The 19,797-nt window shown below is 44.2% G+C and overlaps 1 protein-coding gene and 1 long non-coding RNA gene across 15 annotated transcripts; one reads left to right on the forward strand and one right to left on the reverse strand.

The window, feature by feature from the left end:
- Positions 1-9,847: 9,847 nt before the first annotated feature.
- On the reverse strand, positions 9,848-18,717 carry LOC123397586 (nucleobase-ascorbate transporter 3). 5 transcript variants are annotated; one of them, XM_045092124.1, is made up of 16 exons: positions 17,295-17,480; positions 17,108-17,201; positions 16,561-16,772; positions 15,757-15,854; positions 15,467-15,643; positions 15,199-15,299; positions 15,035-15,110; positions 14,893-14,952; positions 14,581-14,777; positions 14,385-14,481; positions 14,214-14,300; positions 13,926-13,984; positions 10,910-11,001; positions 10,756-10,833; positions 10,515-10,675; positions 9,848-10,398 (listed from the first exon to the last, which is right to left on the reverse strand). In XM_045092124.1, exons 3-16 carry the CDS (start codon positions 16,721-16,723, stop codon positions 10,171-10,173), a joined length of 1,674 nt encoding a protein of 557 aa, XP_044948059.1. In that variant the 5' UTR covers positions 16,724-16,772; positions 17,108-17,201; positions 17,295-17,480; the 3' UTR covers positions 9,848-10,170. The 5 variants fall into 5 exon arrangements, with proteins under 5 accessions (XP_044948059.1, XP_044948060.1, XP_044948055.1 ...); XM_045092125.1 differs by lacking the exons at positions 17,108-17,201; positions 17,295-17,480 and adding an exon at positions 17,496-18,717 and having other exon boundaries at positions 16,561-16,769; XM_045092120.1 differs by lacking the exons at positions 17,108-17,201; positions 17,295-17,480 and adding an exon at positions 17,496-18,717.
- Positions 11,008-13,919, forward strand: LOC123397588. 10 transcript variants are annotated; one of them, XR_006609977.1, is made up of 5 exons: positions 11,008-12,856; positions 12,971-13,033; positions 13,138-13,199; positions 13,294-13,394; positions 13,580-13,919. It is a non-coding gene; the product is annotated as an uncharacterized LOC123397588 (long non-coding RNA). The 10 variants fall into 10 exon arrangements; XR_006609981.1 differs by having other exon boundaries at positions 11,008-11,925; positions 12,045-12,107; positions 12,202-13,199; XR_006609974.1 differs by having other exon boundaries at positions 11,008-13,033.
- Positions 18,718-19,797: the final 1,080 nt, after the last annotated feature.

Genomic DNA, 19,797 nt, shown 5'->3' on the forward strand with positions numbered 1-19,797 from the left:
GCTCATCAGTCGTCACACATGTAAACCAGATTGGGTCAGAAAATAAAACCAGACCAATGTAATAAGTATAGACGAATATATATCACACAGTAGTGTAGAGAGAAGTTGTAGTGCTCGGGCACCTTGGTGCCCTTTTTTAAGGAAAATCGAAAAACATATTTACAAGTTTCCAAAAAAATCAAAAAAAAACTATGAAAGATTCTATGTATTAATCACGAATTAGTGAAATTTTATTTTGAAAAAATGTAATTTGCAAGTTGTACAAAAATAACACAAATTTTGGCCCAATAACAAGAAAACTAAAAGAAGCCCATTTAAAAATATGTATTTGTCATTTTTTTGTATGCCACATGTGAAATTAAACCAATTTTCAGCTACGACACTGCTATCATTTGAACGACCAGCTTGCTCATCATGCAACGTGAAGGATTGGATCGCCTTCCTTTCATGTGTGCGTATTCTCATCCCAAAGAAAGACATCTTTTTTCCTTATTTGCATTTGCTGAAAAGCTGTCCAGACATCTTTTTTCCTTCTTTGCATTTGCTTCCTTATTTACCTATCCATTCTCTCCCTTTTTTTAATCTGTCACAGACTTTTTTTTTACATCCACGGCAACAGGGGAAATCATCATAATTAAAGCTATCAAGTGCATCATGCATGTATATGTAAGGATAAAAAAAGTTGCAAAAGAACATATCTTCCTGATTCTCAGCGAGAAATACAGGACTGGCTGCACGGGCGTTCATCCCTTGTCAAGTCTGCAAAACAGTTAGGTGGAAGCAACTTCTCCTGGATGGATGGGGGCTGCGATTCGATCCACTTGACGGTGTCCTTGAACACTTGGAACCGCATAGACTTCTCTCCCTCGTGTCGGTATGTCTTGTTGAACACTCCTTCATCCAGTCTTCGAACATCGTCATCGTCATCTTGGCCTTTCCTGAAATACAGAACTGTCCAGGCTCCAACACCAGCAAACGCGGAAACACCAGCGGCACCACGAAGGCCATCACCGTTGAGTGGGACATGATTGCCTCTTCCTTCGCCTTATCCTCGATGTCCTTTTCGCTCGTCTCTGCCGACGCACCCGCCTTCTGCCTCGCCTCGATTATCTATCACAGACTTGAAATCCCTCTTTCCGTCCTTATTTCCCCTTGTTTTCCTTCCTTATTCAAACAATTTATTTCCTTCCTTGTTATAATTCCTGAAACTGCTCCTTAATACCCAGGAAACTCCAAGATCTTATTAAATTACGAAGTTTGGTTTGAACGTAGCAATGTGTGACTATTTGATTTTGTACGTATATTATTTGAATCAGCCTGATAGAAGAGAAAGTAAACAAAAAAGACAATTTATTTCCTTCCTTGTTATAATTCCTGAAACTGCTCCTTAATACCCAGGAAACTCGAAGATCTTATTAAATTACGAAGTTTGGTTTGAACGTAGCAATGTGGGACTATTTGATTTTGTACGTATATTATTTGAATCAGCCTGATAGAAGAGAAAGTAAACAAAAAAGGAAAATAAATAAGCCAAAAAAGTGCAACCACGGGATTCGAACTCGGGTGTACCAGTTAGAAAGGCAGGGTTCTGGCCATCAGGATACAACAGTCTTGTTGACCAACTGCGGTTCGGCCTTCTTTAAACAAACAAATGACGCAGCGACTTGTGATGGAAAAACCGAATCGTTTTTCCTAGCTTATAAGTGGCATGGTGGGTGATTTATGCCAACTTTAAGGGAATTTTTAATGACGTAACACAGAAGCAATAGATTAATTATTAATAGGTAAAGATACCTATCAAAACAAATGCATGAGTGGCTAGTAAACTTGGTCATACCTCGGGTCGGGCCGGGCTGAAAAAAGCCTGAACTCAAAGTCTCAAACCTGAGTCGGCCCGGCCAGAAAAATGACTATCCATGCCCGAGCCTGGTTCAAATGAATTAAAAAAATTAATTTAGAGCCAGGTCAGGCCTCAGTATAAAATGACCTTTTTCAAGCCCGAACCCGGCCTAAAATACACAACGGGTTTAGTTTTAAAGCCCGGACCAAACACAAAGCCAGACCCGCCAGACCGGTCGGGCTTTGTGTTCGGGTCGGGCTGCCCATACCCGAGTGTAGTTGCTAGCAATACGTTTCATGTCCTCATTGGTCAAGCCGAAGCTCAAACCTCCGGGTTGGTCATGCTTTTTTTAAGGATCGTGCCTGGTCATGTTTAATTGTCCCCAACCTCCAAAAGTTGGGTGTGGTCACAGAAACAACCCGGTAGCTCCGCAACCAGCTCAAGCACTTCAGTCTCTGCATATTAATGGATACAACCATCTTTATTATTATTCAACATAGGTTTAACAAGAACATACATCAAGACATCCGAAGACATCATTCACACCATAAAAATTGATAATGTGAAGTGATTTCACTCCTCATATCTAAAATCTGCGTCGTCGTCTATCCATCCACATAACATATGAGAACTCACAACCGGTGCAACACACCTAAAGCGTACACTACATACACATATTTTACACGCCGTCATCATCATCGAACCGCTGACACATCTCCGGGAGAGAGATCTGCATCATCCTTACCAGTCCGTCCATCCGTCGACGCCACCATGGCGCCCAACGGCGCCACCGCCCCGCGCTCGTCCGTCCAGACATGAAGATTCTGGAAGATCTGTGGTGCATAGCACCTGCCGTCCAGGCATGACACAGCGTAGCACCTGTCCGCCAGGCATGACTTGACATCTCCACCGAAAACTCTATGCAAGACGAAGCCACCCCACCTCCTGCCCCTATCTTCCAGCTCTGCTCCATAAACGATGCTCCCAAAAGAGAAAATGAGATCGTGGTACCGCCATAGTCCGATCAGGAAAACCAGATTCTAGGGTTTTCCCCGGAGCAGCATGAGTGGGTCGATAGTAGTTACACGACGATGCCTTCATCAAGGTAACAACGTAGAACGCTACCATCGGCTCGGTTTTCACCGACAACTATGTCTTTCCGACTCGCAGTTAGAACTAGATGGCGGGTCTCGAGATCTAGCCACCACAGCCAGCAATACCGGCCAGATTAGAACTGACCAAAGGCGCCACCGACCAGTCAACCATTGCCACATCCCCTCCTGATCCGCCCTCCCCCCGAAGTCGTCGGAGCTACGCCGAACCGCCAGGAAAAACGAAGACCGAAGGGCGATCTCGCGCAGCAGGTCCCTCCAGACCGTGGGGTTGCAGCCTAGATCCCCGTCGTCCCCATCACTGGCAGCGTCCGAGCTTAGCCGACGCACGTCTCTAGGGACGACGAGGTGGAGGAGAGGGGGAGGGGGCAGCCACCGGGGCGCTAGGGTTGGCCCCCTGATCGCCTTGGAGGGACCGATAAAGTGTCTCCAGAATTAGGCTTGGCAAATACCTAATGACATGAGCGTCTGAACGCGAGCACTTCACTTCATAATGTCCAACAAACAATTACAATTAAGATCATCTCTAGTAGACCCCGTATAATACCGACTCATAAAATGCGTTTACAATTCGTAAAAAAGAGGTTTTGCGGGCCGGTGCGGACGGCGGCCGAGCAGCGAATATCCTTTTTTACAGGTCCAGTTTATGGGGTCTGCTCGGCTGTCGTCCGCCGTCAACCCATAAATCAGTAATTTGCATTTCAATCTCGAGCATGAAAACACATTTCTTTGCTTCTTTATTTTCTTCAAGGGTATTGGATACATAATAATTCATCAAATCCTTGTTAAAATAGCAAGACGAAAGAAAACAAGAATCACAATTAGGCATTTTAGAAGATATCTAACTTCCATAACTGCTCCTACTAGTTGGACCAACATCTTCTTCATGCATTCATTGTTGATCCGCATATTCTTGATCTTGCATTCTTCATTCTTCGGCTTTGATTCTAAAAAAATAGATGTTGATTTCCCTTCAGTTTCTTTTCTAATTGCACATGCAGCCGCATCATTAGCCTCAATTATACTAAGGAGTGGACGAACATATATTAAGTTTCTTCCTTCCAATAAATCGATGTATTCTTCTTCCCAATACTAAAATGAGCATCCACCTTCCTACGCACATGAACATCTCAATAAGCTACCGAAATTGAATCTAATAAGTTGACAAAGCCAAATGAAAACAAGAACATACCCCGTCGTTATTGCATTTTAAGAATACCCATCCGGGGTGTTGCGGCGTGCTAGATGTTAGCCGTAGCACTGTCTGTGTGTAGTCGTCACACTGTATGAGCGGCATCGATGAGCCGACGAGCCGCTGCGCAAGCATCGAGCCCGGGCGACAACCGGCCAAGTCCTTGCCGGCAAATCGACAATGACGGCTAGAGGACAAACCAGTACCTGCATGCGGCGTTGGGGTTTTGTTGGGTTGTGCGGGGTGCTCCCTGACCAATCCATGGATTGGCACACCCGCCCCGTGGCCGTAAATGCCAAATTCAGTGGTCACGACAAGCAGCCGCCAATCTACAACTTTTCGGCCGGTCGAGGCAACACGAAGTGGTAGTGGTCAATCTCGGGCATGTGGCGGCCAACCGGCATGATCCTGACGGATGGTATGGCCGGAATCGCGGGCGGTGGGTGGGGGAAAAGTGTGGGCTGAAACGCCCCCCCCCCCCCCGCCAACCGCTCCTACTGTATACGATGCACCGACGAGACGAGGGAGAGAACATGTGTTTTCGCGGGCGCGACGCCCGCAAAAATATTTACGGGTCCGACGTGTTTGCAAGGTCTGATCGGACGTCTTTTTTTCGCGTGAACCCGTATTTTAACTGTTATTTTACAGATCAGGGCATTATACTGGGTCTACTAGAGATGTTCTCACTAACCCGAATTGCCGAAGAAAGAACACGAGAGCTCCAAAATTTCATGGTCGCCCAACCTCGCAAAAGTGGGGCTCCACGAGTAAATGTCGTTCATTAACATCGAACGCACAATAAGATTGCTTTCTCTCCCCTAAAAGGCTAAGAAAGCTACTCCCTTCGTTCCATAATATAAAAGCATTTTAAACATTACACTAGTGTCAAAACCCCCTCTTATATTATATGGGACGGAGGGAGTAGAAAATAGAATGTTCATCTCTCCAATTATATAATAGAAATGAAGGTGTGACCTGAGGGGGAAGAGAAAGCAAATTTCATGTTCTCCCAAGAATGTTCGTCTCTTCAACGACAAAAATTCAAATTTGCATGTTTCAAGAAACTTTGAAAAAAATACACATACTCTTAGATACATAATGCACAAGTATGTAAATTTTTAGGACAAAATACATTAGAATGAGTGCTATACAAAATTAATAAATTTGGTAGATGCACTATTCATCCTCAAAGTTCATGAATGTGGTTTTTTTCACCGCATTTCAAGTTATTTTATCATGAAATTTTACACACATACACCTCACATCCTTGTATACTTGTATAATTTTTTCAGATTCTTTTAGAACTGAGAAGTTTGGATTTTAAATTTTTCAAAAATTTCATCCTTCATGGAGGCCGAGCTCCAAAACGCCCACTCTACACCAATGCGCTATGTGATCTCTTGTGAGACATTATAACACACATGCTTAACAGTTAACATGATGGTATATTTATATCACAAGTTCACAACACTGGAAATGGGGCTTAGAGTATGCACAACAATGACATGAGGTCTTAGAGAGTCGCATAAAGGTGCAACGGAACATTCTCTACAGCACAGGTACTATAGGCTACAAAGAAGTGTCAGACAACTGCTCAAGCACTACAGTTTACAAGAGTGCTCCTGGATTCGACTTCCCTGGTCGATGCAAGAGAAAGTCGTGCAGTTTTAGTAGCCTCGGCCATAGCAGCAGAGCGCAACAAAGGGGTATGGGGTGTGGGCAGGGCGACCCCAAAGCTCCATATTCCTAATGCCTCACAATCTTGTAATAGGCGATGCAGGCCTTTGCTCTTGTGTCACCCTCTACGAACGAAAACCAGTAGTCTCCTCAAGCGCTTCTGCTCATTGGGCCGTTCCTTTATAGACCAAAAGATATCGCAGGAAGACCATGTGGAACCATGCAATTACTAGGGATGCAAGTGCGTACACCTACCAACTGCAATCCCTGCCTTGGCTTTGAAGCATCTTGTGAAAGATGCAGAAGAAAATCAGGTTAGTTTATTTGCAAAGTTTTCACGTTCTAACGCATGCACTGAGAGTTCATCAACAAACCTGCTTCGGTAATCGATAATTGGGGTACTATCCTTTTGCATAATTTTTCCCCAGAGACAACATACATCCGGAAAATAAAGCTCTACGTCAATCATCTAACCAAGTCCTCGGCCCAAACGGCCAACAACAGCAACAACGGAAGTCCTAGCATCCTTGTAGCATATCCCACTAAGCTAAAACCTGTGACGGCACTAATCTCTACCGGTCACAAGGAGTAAAAGGCTAAGAAGAACCAAGGTGATTTACATTGCACAACGGCACAGGATAATTAACAACACCCCTTCTAGAATCAGAGAAATTAGTTTGGAACGAACTCATGGACCCAGATAGGGTAGCTATAGAACTCATCATTTCTCGGGTTTGAGTATCCATTTTGGCGGCGCAAAAATGCTGTGAACCATGAGAGTCCCTGGTTTGACTCGTGGCCCCGAGCCTCCATTATGTTATCCAGAAGCGACGTGATCATCAGTGCCACCGTTAGGCCAGAGTCAAAAAGTGTGTTTATGATGTCATTGAACTGCGTCATCAAAAAGAGCATAGTGATGAAACTAGAAATCAAAATTCACACACGAGGAACTCAAGACACGAATTAGCCAAATCACTCAAATCAGATGCTCCATTGACCGAATCCGCAAATCAGCTAGCCAGATCACAATACACAATTTAAGGAATGGGCTCATCAAAATTGGTGCAAATCTAAACACGATTGAGCCTCTTATCACCAAGTTGAACATTATCTAGTGAGATGCAGCAAATCTGGACAAAACCTCTCTCCTTCCTCTCTCTCAGAGGTTATGTTCTTGTTGTCCGCTCTCTCTCACCCTCACAATGCAGCCACCACCAATTGGGTGGAGTGGCTAGGGTTTTTTTCGTCCCTCACTTCACCAAGAAGCACTTACAACCGTTGGATACAACAAAGATCAACGTCACACATGTTGAACTTATGCTGATATTGTGCTGCCAACACATCTTTCTGTGGAGAGACATAAACCAACCACACAGTCGCGACACGGGTGTCTAACTCGCCCCCATGTCCGGGTTGCTTGATCCATGGCACCAAGTGGCCCTACGTGCGACGGCAGAAAAGATGAAGCTATGTCCCACCATGGATGCGGACGTCGAGTCATGGGCTCCCTCCCAAGCTGGCCCTCTAAGCTCCAATGGAGGAGGTCAACCTTGGTGATCTCCCCGCAAGGTGCATCGTTGCTGTTGCGCTAGCCTTGGCCGGCCATCGCGGGAGTGCTCTCATCCTATCGTTAGCGAAGAGGTTGCCCTTAGGAGAGGAGGTGGGTGTCGAGGTTTGCGAGGTGTTGGCCCGCCGATGGCCACGATGATGTCGCTTGTGCCGATGATGACGATCTACGGGTCCCTAAAGCCAAGCATCCTTCCCCTTCCCTTGGATTTGAGGCCATCGTCAAGGACGGGGGCTTAATAAATGATGTGGAAACTGGCAGTAGGGCATCATGACTTGTAGAAAAGAAAAGGGACCATCAGGACTCATAGCCTGTATCGGAGAACTAAGAAACGAACTTCCCTTTAATGTTGAAGAGTGTGCAAATTGTTGAAGAGTGTGCTTTCAAAAATCATATGCTACACTACCCGCGTGCCTCTACACTGTCTGTCAATGGGCCGGCCCAGTCTAGCTCCGCCCTTTGCATCACGACCACTTTTGGATGCAACGAGCCTCCATTAGGAGCTCTCATGTCAATGGGAGCTCCACATTATCACGGTTTGTAGGTGTAAGAGGGGGCTTCGGGTGGTTTGATGTATGTTCTTGTTAGACCTTTGTTGAACAAGTAATAAAGATGGCTGCATGCATCACTCGATGCAGAGGTCGGGGCTTAGCCTCTTTTTCTAAAAAAAAAAGAAGCTCTAGAGGTGCCCGTTAACGATCCGGCGCATGCAGCATCGCTAGCATGGGCCGACCCACTAGCACGCTCGCGAGCTGTCCAGTTTTATTTATTTATTTATTTTTGTGATCCAGTTGAAAATAAAAATATGAAATCAAAAAAGGTTTACAGATTTAAAGAAAAGGTTCATCCAATTGAAAAAAAGTTCATATCTTTAAAACAGGTTCATCAACTTTGCAAAAAAATCATCAATTTGGAAAAAAGTTCATTGGAATTGAAAAAAAATCATCCAATTTGTAAAAAGTTCATTAAATTTGAAATAAGTTCATAGATATTCAAAAAAACTTCATGTATTTTTTTAAAAAGTTCATTGAACTGGAAAAAAAAGTTCACAAATCTTTAAAAAGTTCATAAATTTTGAAAAAAATTATCCATTTCCAAAAAGATGTTCATAATTTTCAAAAAAACATGGTGTTCAAAAAAGTTCGTAGAATTTTAATATTTCAGAAAATGTTCATCGATTTTCAGAAAAAAGTTCATCATTTTAAAAAGTGTTCATAATTTTTGTTTTAAAGTTTATAGAATTTTCAAGAAAACGTTCGTCACCTGACGTCTAGATGGGCTGGCCCATTTAAAAACGCTGCAGGCGTCGGTTAACAAAATACATGTTAACGGGCGCGTGCAGCGCCAAATAGAAAATGCCCATCCTCTTCACCAGCAAGCCGCCAAATACACGATGCGGAGAGGGAGGAAAGTAGGCCCAACCAGTCAACCACAAGTTCATGAGCCCTAGTGGCTTACTGAGACCGTTTTGTACTTGGGAGCTTCTGTTATCAGAGATGCAGGTATTCAGGACCCAACTACTTTAGAAACATTGGCATGTCGGGAGGCGTTGGCACTTACAAAAGAAAAGATATGTCTTTGACTAAGGTGATCATTGTGTCGGACTGTAAGCAAATCATTGACGAAATCAACTCTGGCATTGATGGAGGAATTTATGTTAATATCATTAGAGAGATCGCCATGATAGCAACTGAGTTCCTTGCCTGCTGAATTTCAAAAAAAGAGTTCCTTGCCTGCTCCTTCATCTTTGAAGGACATGATCCTAATATCGAGGCACATAGCCTCGCTAAATTCGCTCTAGATTGTCCTCTTGGTGGTCATCTCTGGCTCCTTCAGCCTCCAGGCATTCACTGTATTACCATGAACGTTGTTAATGAAATGGAGGGTGTTTAGCATCCAAAAAAATCAAACATATACATGAGTAAAAGAGGAGTGACTCAACAACTGGCTACTCAAGTTAAGTTCCAGTTCGTCCTCCTCCGCGTTTCGCAGGTGTAAACACTACCCTCTAAGATCCTGAGAACTACTGATCGAGAACTGGGTAGAGAGAGCGATCCTAACAAGCATGCACATCATTGGATTGAGACTAGCTCTATGGCACCAGTAGCAAGAGCTGCGGGACACCAGCAGAAACCAGCTTGGCAAAGAATTCCAGTTTTTAGGGCCCTTCTTGAACCGTGCAACAGCCTCAACCATAGCAGCAAAGCAATGCTTGGTCCTCCGAAGTAATATGGGAGGGGCAACACGAGAGCTCTGCATTCCCGATGCCTCACGAGCTCATCATAATACCCCCATATGCAGGCCTTTGCATTGCTCACTTCCCAATAATCTGTTGCAGCACCTCCTCTGCTTGGACTGCAAGCCCACTTCAGTATGTACACCTACCAGCTGACAACTGCCATAGCTTCCTATCATTTTGAGCATCTTGTTGTAACAAAATGCAGAAGAGAAGCAGGACATTTACTTGCAAAGATTTTCACTGAACGTTCATCAACGCATCCGATAGTTGAGGTACTAGTATCCTTTTGCATTCATTTTTCCCCAGAGACAAGATACACCCGGAAAATAAAACTCTACGTCAACCACTCCTTGGCCCAAACGGCCAACAACGGCAACGACGAAAGTACTAACATCGTTGACTCCTTGTACCATATCCAACTAACCTGAAATCTGTGACTGCACCAATCGCTGCAGGCCACAAAGGGTAAAAGGCTAAAAAGAACAAAGGGGATTTACATGCACGCACAGCAGCACAGGATAATTAGCAGCGGTCCTTCTAGAATCAGAGAAACCGGTGCGGGATCAGGTCGTGGACCCGGATCGGGTAGCTGTAGAACTCCTCGTTCCTAGGGTCCGAGTACCCTTTACGGCGGCGCAGAAAGGGTGTGAACCATGAGAGCCCCCGGTCGGCCTCGTTGGCCCGGGGGTCCAGCGTGTTGTCCAGAAGCGACGCGACGATCAGCGCCACCGTTGGGCCGGAGGCAAAAACTGTGTTGATGATGTCATTGAACTGTGGTAACAAAGAAAACAGAGATGAGTTTAAGAAATCAAAATTCAAACACCAGGAACTCAACACTCGAACCGACATAACAAAACAATGATCCAAAAGGGGGCTGCTTAACATACCCATCCTGCATTTGTTCGGGCAGGTCCACGGCCAGCAGAAGCGGTGTACTCGGCGAAATATTGAGGGATCGAGATGCCAAGGAACAAGGATAGTCCGATGATGTAGATGTTCCTCATTGAGTTTTTGTTTGCAAATTGGCTGAACGAGATTCCCACAGCAGCTGGTATCAGCAAAACACATTGGTTAGGCCTAATATAGTGAAACGATATACAAGAGCACAAAAAGGAAGTTCTGGCTCACCTACGATACCGAACAAGATGCAGTAAATTGCTGCGAAGATTGGCAACGGAATTGACGCAAAGAACGCCCCAAACTTCCCTGCAAGAATTAAAGTTCCCAAATTTGAGCCAGAGTTTATTTTTCTTTCCTTCAGTAACAGAGAACAGAGGATTACCAAATATGGAGAAGAATAGCATGAAGCCAGTTGATATCTGGATCACTCTCCTACTTCCAACTTTTGTTAATCCAAGTAGCCCGATGTTTTCGCTGCATTTATATAGGAAGATAAGTGCAGTGCTTTCAGTTCACAAGGCATGGCATAAATAGTTCTAAAGGAAAACTTTGTCTTGAGAAACAATAGACTGGGTTATATTCAGGTGTGATGTGCTAAAAGTGCATCAGTATAGCATTTCCAAGTTCTAAGTTCTAACTAGAAATCCCCGGCCTAATCTATGGACGCCTGTCGCAATATTACAATGTGTGCATGAACCACCATCAGATTGTACTACTGTTATTTTCCGAACACATCGGGTTGCGCCATAGTTATAAAGTTATCGACCAGATGAAGACTAGTTGCATTTATCCCTAAAAAAGGAATGTTGCATTTAGCTTCCCAGTCATTGGGGGCTGACAACTAGAGCATACAGCTCGGCCAAAATGGGAAGTCAAGCGGCCTAAATTTCAAGTTCACAAACTAGACAAGACTCTTTCCACAATATAAGGTGGGCAGTTTTCGCAACTTGGCACCACCGTGGAGTGGGAGACGGCAATGAGAGAAGCACATGTGAAAGCTAGAAGCACGAGACAGCAGTTGAGAGTTGAGGCGAAACATTCTCCCTGACTTCCTTGCCGTTGCTGATTCACTTGGTTGTCGGCCTGCTTTGCCGGCCCAGCAAGCCCACTTGGTCACCTCGGAAGGTGGGGCTATTACGTTTTCGCTCCGCTCCTTATAAAGCCGACGCGCACAAAGAGATATTAGGTTTTCACTTCCCTCCTCATTGAGCCGCCGCACACAATTCATCCCTTCCCGTAGAACTTCTTAGTGGAGAACCGCAGACCATCGCCACCAGCGGCCTAACCCAGCAGCGGCACCCTAGGGAAGAACTCGCTACCTCTTACGGTAAGGCACCCTTGTCGCCAGCCTAAGAAGCAGATCTAGGCGGGGATGGCGATGGCTGACTCCACCTCCCGGTTAGTCTCTCGTCTCCTCTATCTTACTACTCTAGATCTCAATCTAGTTGTTCACTTTTTTTTTTGCTACTCTTCCTCTACCTTCATCTCATCGACTCAATTTTGTTGCTTTGTTCTAGGTCAAGGTATCGGTTATTATTTCCTCTAATCCACTTGGTCTTATTGATTTGATCTAGATCAAGGTATATGTTCTACTACTCTAGATCTCAATCTAGTTGTTCTCTTTGTTTTGCTACTCCTTCCTCCAATCGACTGTATCTTGTTGCTTTGTTCTAGATCGGAAGAATTCGCTATCTGCAAAGCCCCTCTGTCACCCACCCAGGAAGCAGATCTAGGTGGGGATGGTGATGGTGTGTTGTGATGACTGACTCCACCTCCCGGTTAGTCTCCCGTCTCCTCTATTTTACTACTCTAGATCTCAATCTTGTTGTTCTCTTTTTTTTTTTTTTGCTACTGCTTCCCTACCTTCCTCTAATCGACTCATTCGTGTTGTTTGTTCTAGATCAAAGGTATCGGCTCTTCTTCCTCTAATCGATTCGGTCTTGTTGCTTTGTTCCAGATCAAGGTATCTATTTTACTACTCTAGATCTCGATCTAGCTGTTACCTTTTATTTGCTACTACTCACTCTACCTTCGTCTAATTGACTTGGTCTTGTTGCTTTGTTCTAGATCAAGGTATTGGCTATGCTTCCTCTAATTGACTCAGTCTTGTTGCTTTGTTCTAGATCAGGGTATTTACAACTAATCTCGATCTAGTTGTTCTCTTTGTTTTGCTAATCCTTCCTCTACCTTCCTCTAATCAATTTGGTCTTACTACTTTGTTCTAGATCGGAAGAACTCGCTACCGGCAAAGCACCTTTGTGGCACACCCAAGAAGCAGATCTAGGTGGGGATGGCTATGGCGTGCTGCGATGGTTGGATCCAGCTCCCAGTTAGTTTCCCGTCTTCTCTATTTTACTATTCTAGAGTAGATCTCAACCTAGTTGTTCTCTCTTTTTTGGCTACTCCTTACTCTAATCGACTCAGTCTTGTTGCTTTGTTACAGATCAAGGTATCTGCTATTCTTCCTCTAATCGACTCGGGTCTTATTCCATTGTTCTAGATCAAGGTATCTATTGTACTAATCTAGATCTCGATCTAGTTGTTACCTTCTATTTGCTACTCCTTCATCTACCTTCCTCTAATCGACTTGGTCTTGTTGCTTTGTTCTAGATCAAGGTATCGGCTATTCTTCCTCTAATTGACGCGGTCTCATTGCTATGTTCTAGATAAAGGTATCTGTTTTACTACTCTAGATCTCAATCTAGTTGTTCTCTTTGTTTTCCTAATCCTTCCTCTAATCAATTTGGTCTTATTGCTTTGTTCCAGATCAGAAGAACTCGCTACCGGTAAAGCACCTTCGTGGCCCACCCAAGAAGCAGATCTAGGCGGGGATGGCGATGGCGTGCTGTGGTAGCTCATAGCTGAATGTACCTCCCAGTTAGCTTCCCGTCTCCTTTCCTGTTTTACTATAGATCTGATCTAGCTTTTCTTTTTTTCCTTTTTCTACTTCCTCTACCTTCCTCCAATCGACTAAGTCTTGTTGCTTTGTTCTAGATCAAGGTATTTGCTATTCTTCATCTAATCGACTCGGTCTTTTATTGATCTGATCTAGATAGTTCAAGTCATCATTGATCACTCGCTCTCGTAGCAAAGGAGTTGGAGTGGCTGGTGCCATGGATGGAGTCTGGTGCAATCGCCTAGACAGGTATGCCTTTTCCACTCTTTTTCTTGCTTGCATCTTCTTTCTTTCTTCATTGTGAGGTTATTGCCAGACTAGCGCCTAAACGGTAGATGGAAGTATATTTCCGACATAAACGGTCTCGAGATTACGTGATAAGTTCCGATGGCATGAAAAAACTGTTTTTAAGGCAATTATGGTTGCTAATAATAAGTCAACGACCAGCCCCAAGCTTGCGCGCGCGGGGAGAGGGCGGGTGGCGGAGGAGTTGTTCCCTTACACTGATACAGATGAACCGGCTGGAGCACCACACAGTCCTGCCAGGAATATCCCAATGCCCTGCATATAGACAGTTTAATAGCAGCCCCAAAGAATCCTCACAAGAGTCAAAGAAAGTATGGCACAACCAATCATCACATCATACAGAAAGGACTTTAAAACTATTGTGCTCTAGCATATACATCTAGCCAAAGCATTTGTAAGTAGAAGAAAAGCATTCAAATTCTAGTATTCATGAATAACCATATTTCACTAGCCCTTATAATACAACTTCCGAAATAACAGTCACCTGTAAACCAATACTTCGAGTAAGAACATGAGCTGGGGGTGGTGTTGCACCGGCTAGACGCGCAGTTGCAAAGTGTGCACCAGTTGACTACACAGGATAGCACAATTAGACCCTAGCAGCAAGAATGCACGAAAGAAGATAGAACAAAGGGAAAATCCAATTAGTCTTAACCTCAAAAGATGAAACAAGCACAGCACCCATCATTCCAAATGAATGACCTGCAGTGAAGATCGGTGGACCCCAATGGAAGGGGTATGGAATTTTGATCCTGAAAGTGCAGGCATGCAAAGAGTGGATTAAAAATGGCTGCTTGAAACATATATGATTCATAAAGTTAGTTCATAAGAAATATCCTCAAGAGCTATACCATGGAGCAGATGATATAAGGAAAGACTTGTCAGTGCGGCAGTGCTGTTGTGTCTTGAGTGAAACATGGTTGTATGCACCAGCAGCAGTAAGGATAGCTGCAAAGGCCCACACAATGCCGATACAAAGAAGCAACGAATACCTCTCAAACAAGAAGGTGGTTCGATCATGGATATGTCTGAAGTAAAGTGGCGCATACTGCATAGATCAAATTGAACAGTTGGTTCCTATCTTGCTCCACAAATCATAGCTAACTAAAATGGAAATTAATATATTCACATTAGAAAATACAAAAGGAGATTTAAGTTGTCACCTGTTGCACAACAATTGCAAGAATTAGCATTGGCAACCCAATCTCAACACATTTTCCAACCTACCATGGAAAATAAACATTATCTGTTTCCATTCTTTCTTTCTCAATGTTATAGTCCTCCGCTCAAATATAGAAATCATACCTGAGGAAAGCCAATTTGAAATAATCCAAGACCAACAACACAAACAACAGGAGTCATTATTACAGGACTGAATTTCCTGCAAAGTAAAATTACATGAATATTAATAGCTTGAAAAGAAAATTATGCTATTTGAAGTCTAAGAACTAGTACTACAGGATGCATACTTGGCAAATGCCCCCCATGCTCTGCTGTATCCAAGAATCATGTTGAGGATTGAAGCAACAATCAGAGCCCCTTGAGTTGCTCTCATTGTGTGAACGAATCTCTGCAAATGCCTCAATAGTTAGAAGCGTACATACTACCATGTGAAAGATAATTTATCAATGAATCCTCAAAAGAACTCCAAATAGCATTTGCCAAACGCGACAAGGAGCATGGTTAAACATTACAGATAAAAGAGTGTTATGACTGAGCAAATTAGCGCCACTCTACCTCGTGATTACTGCCAAAGTCGTTTGGGTCAAACTGTCTGGCAATTGACAGCACTGGGACAACAAATGCGAAGGAGGCATTCATAACTGTTGGAAGTCGTGTCCCAACGAGTGTTTGGAGCATAGTATTAATGCCACTCACAAACAGGAACGCTTGAATTACACGAGCCTTCTCACCCTATCAGTAAGAACAACAAAAAGCAGCAGGGAATCAACACTAAATCTTCAAAAGGAAATTACATTGATGCATAACAAAATGGTATGAATAGTAAAGCAAATTGATATACTTACAGGACCACCACCCATTGCAGGAACTATAGTTGACACAAGCATGACAGTAGAGCCCAACATCACTAGGTAGTGGAGGAATGCAAGCCCTGCCACCTGCACTGTAGATGATGGTATAATAGAACAGGGTAAGTGCAAGTTTTACATATGCCCTGATAATATCCAAACAAGTAAACCAATTCCAGCAGTACTGTTCATACCTAAATATATGCAAAGGGGAAGTATAAAATACTACGGGAGATATGCAGACAAAGACTTTTCTTCAAGATTAGGCATACATGGACTTTTCTTTTCTATACTTCAAAGTGGCAGATCACAACAATTCCTCTTTTTGTTCCATGAAAAAACATTGCCTGTTATAGCAGCACCTGACCCGATAGAGGAGTTGCTAGCTGTCTAATTGAACATCCCAGATTCACATCAAGAATGGTAGGTACTACAGCCCTTTACAGATCAACAAAGTATGCAATCACAAACGCCATAATTTCTCCGTCAACGGGAGATTCAACAAAATCAATACATCAACGAAGTCGATTATATATGGGGACTTTACAACACAGAGCATTACTGAACGCAACCAAACCGAAATCTGAGATATTATAGGTCTTGAACAAAAGAATGACAAGAACCATCTGCAAACCAAAATTAAAGATGCCTGAATCTGTAGGTAGTAAGCAGTACTAGAAATCAGACTGCTACTTGGTCCTGTATGCGCACAATCGAACTGGAGCGTACATGCGAAAGCAAAAGAAAGTAAAAGAAAGCGGGCAGAGGAGTTAAGAGGGGAGCCAGGATTGGATTCCGTACCCCAAGAAGGATTGGAGTGGACGCAGTAGTTGAGTTGGTTGAACTGCTCGTAGGGCTGGTGCATGGCGCCCGCGCCGACCGGCGCGTTCATCATGGGCTGCATCCCCATGGGCGGCGGCACGCCCACCGGCGGCTGCCCCGGCTGGTGGTTCATCTCGCCCATTGGATCAACACCGACTCAAGAACACTCTCTCGCTGTGAACCAGAAACTGCTGCACAGGAGAAATAAAAACAATCAGGAGACGCTCTTGGGTCCTCACACCTTTGGCCTCCTTTTAAGCGCGCAGTCGGGGGGCTTCACATTGATTGCACAGATTTTTTAGCAGTGCATAAAAACGGAATTTAGGGGAATTAATGAGTAGAGTAAACCAGTGCCAAGAAATGGCTGATGGGAGTAACTAGGCTCCAAAGATTGCAGCTCTTGCCTCTGCCTCCCACAAGGGGATAAAAAAACGGCCACTTTGCCAGCGGCAGAAGAAAGAAAGAAAGGTTGCAGAGGAGAAGAGAACACGGACACTCCAGCCAGTGCTGCTTGTATCTCTCTTACCCTAGCTCACAAGAATTGACCACGACTCATCCATGGGCGACTCGCTCACAAGCAAGCAAAGACGCAAATCTTGAGGGGGGGAAGAGACCAAGACCTGTGTAGCAGTATATTATCCTACAATCGGGAGGAAAGTGACGGGCAGAGAGAAAGAGAAACATCAACAAGATATGGTGGATGAGAGCTTCACTTGGGTGATTCCTGCAAGCTTGTCCCGAGAAGAATCTCCAAAGAAAATGCGGTGAAAAGGATGCAGGAATTAGAAAAGGCAAAAAAAAAGGGCCTCACATCAACACATTAAATTAAAATAACCCAAGGGGCAGAAGCGAATCAAACCAAAAACTTCCTACTCTGCACACGAAAAGCAGGAGGAAGGAAAGAAGTCACTCACCGAATTCAGAGGCTGGATTCTCTCCCACCACCCGGAAAGAAAGAGAGAAAGCGCCGGAAAATCTCCCCGGGGAGCGCAGAGAGAGGCCAAAAATTATGAGCGCCAAAAGCCTCCAGCCTTTATTTCTTTTATTTTCGTTCCTTCGTCTCCTTATCTCCTTTCTATGGCCGCCCTCCCGAGAGCGCCAGCGGAAGCAGCGGCAACAGGACAAACGCAGGATTTTGTAATCTTGCGGGCAGCAGCAGCAGAAAAAAAAGGGATTGCGGGCTCGAAGGCCTCGCCTTCACTGCTGGTATACTGCTAATCGCCGGTGCCAGTGCTAATCAGCGGAGGCGAGGGGGCGTAGAAAGCTCGCGCGCCGCGCTAATGGAGGCCGAACAGTGGTGGCTGATGGGGCTTGGAGCCTTTGGCTGGATCTAGGTGCTGCTGCTGGGGCTGCATTAGAAAAATGATTGTTTTTCGAAAGTTGTATTGAATGCAACAGATTCCGAGGATGGGGAGGGGGCTGTCGCTGCAGCATTAAAATTGGATTGACGCGGGCGAGAGGTTCTTGTGCGCCGCTCGCTGCTTCCCCCAGTGGTGCTAGCGACCGTAGGTCCCATCAACGTTTGGCAGGCTGATGGGTGCGAGAGCGAGAGCGACAGAGGGAGCTCCTTCTCGATCTTCTGGTACCAGCATTTCAGTAGGAATTTCTACGGTGTCGCTGCATTCCTGGTAGTAGTAGTACTACTGGTACTGGAAAACAATGCTACAGATAACTTGACTGGTACACTAGTAACTGTGGCTGGATGAATCTTACAGGTGTTTCGCAGGAAGCAGCTCAATGTCTACCGAGCTGGATTTTGTAATCTTGTTTTGATAACAAGGCAATTCTGGCTGAAAGGAAAAGCCATGTTTGAAAGACAAAAATTAGAAAAGTTCAGGATCTTGTAGATGTTGAACTGTTTCCTCTGAAATTCCTGTAAGATTCAAGGCTAGCTTCGTATTCCTTTGAAAAGCCTATATACAGCCATACGAGATAGGAGCACAAGAGTTTCGAAGGTTTTCAAATGCTTCAAATGTGAAATACTACTATCGTATTAAAACAAGTACAATAGAGCTGAGTCAGCTGGCTATAAAAAATAAAGTAATATATTTATTTTTAGTTGGTGGAAAGAGAAGAGGAAAGAGTAGGTAAGTGGGTTCTTAGACTACTCACAATGGGGAGTAACATAGAGTAGTAGCATATATATGTTACTAGTCTAAGTTACTAACATTCTTTCTCCTCTTCTCTTTCCTCTAACTAAACAAAAATATAATAGTTTATTTCTTATAGCAAGCTGACTCAGCTCTATTATACTTGCTCTAAAGGATGCTAGAGTAACCCCGTCTCTTGACAACCTCCCCGGGCGACAGGCCCCTTGCGCCCCCCGTTTGGCGTTGGCGTGTCCCGAGCTGCTTCCTGGGGATCACTATGTCGTCCGATCTGCATGGACGACATGCACCCGGACGGATGACCTCGGGATTCCATGATCGGTGAACGACGGGTGCGATTGGAACTTAGGTCACCGTCATGTGGTGGTTTCGACTCCGCCCGCGCGCACCGTCTCGCGAGGGAAAAAATAATTTGTGACGTCATAAACATCGGGGTCTTATGTTATCTTTTGGCATCCATTTGAAAAAATATACGTTGGCTTGTTATTACGGTATAAAATTTGACGCTGATTTTGTCAAAAAAATTGTACTAACCGCAAGAGTGTCACACTCGAGTGTGACTGGTAGTCAAGACCGACACTAAGGAGCTCTTGGCAAAACAACGTCACAAGCTTCTGGTGAAAAATAAGGCTTCAGATGGTGCGAAGTTTGATTTTGAGAAATTAAACTCAGCATCTTGTGAAGCCATGTTCTTTACCTGAAGCTTTTGACGTTGTTTTGCCAAGAAATCCTCATTGTTCGTCTTGACTACCAGTGTTATCGAGTATAGCACTTTATCGTTCAATACAAAAAAGGTGACAAATCTGTGTCACATTTATGCCTCAATAATAACCCAATGTATAGTGTTTTTATATGGATGTCAAAATATCTCATAAGGTCCCGATGTTTACGATGCCATGTGTTCTTTTTCCATATGCGGGGTGTGTCGCTCGTGCTAACTGATACGTCTCCAACGTATCTATAATTTTTGATGGTTTCATGCTATTATCTTGTCAAACTTTGGATGTTTTGCATGCCTTTTATATATTTTTGGGGACTAACTTATTAACTCAGTGCCAAGTGCCAGTTCCTGTTTTTTCCATGTTTTTGACCCCTTTCAGAGGAGATT

Source organism: Hordeum vulgare, chromosome 5H (assembly GCF_904849725.1).
Source record: "Hordeum vulgare subsp. vulgare chromosome 5H, MorexV3_pseudomolecules_assembly, whole genome shotgun sequence".
NCBI lineage: Eukaryota > Viridiplantae > Streptophyta > Magnoliopsida > Poales > Poaceae > Hordeum > Hordeum vulgare.

Excerpts from the sequence above, each read along its gene's own strand:
- LOC123397586 (XM_045092125.1), bottom strand. The coding sequence starts at position 16,723 with ATGGGCGAGATGAACCACCAGCCGGGGCAGCCGCCGGTGGGCGTGCCG. Across the intron at positions 15,855-16,560 it reads CCACTCCAATCCTTCTTGGG|TGCAGGTGGCAGGGCTTGCA; the intron begins GTACGGAATCCA and ends CATCATCTACAG. Across the intron at positions 11,002-13,925 it reads GCCGGTTCATCTGTATCAGT|CGAAAACATCGGGCTACTTG; the intron begins GTAAGGGAACAA and ends ATATAAATGCAG.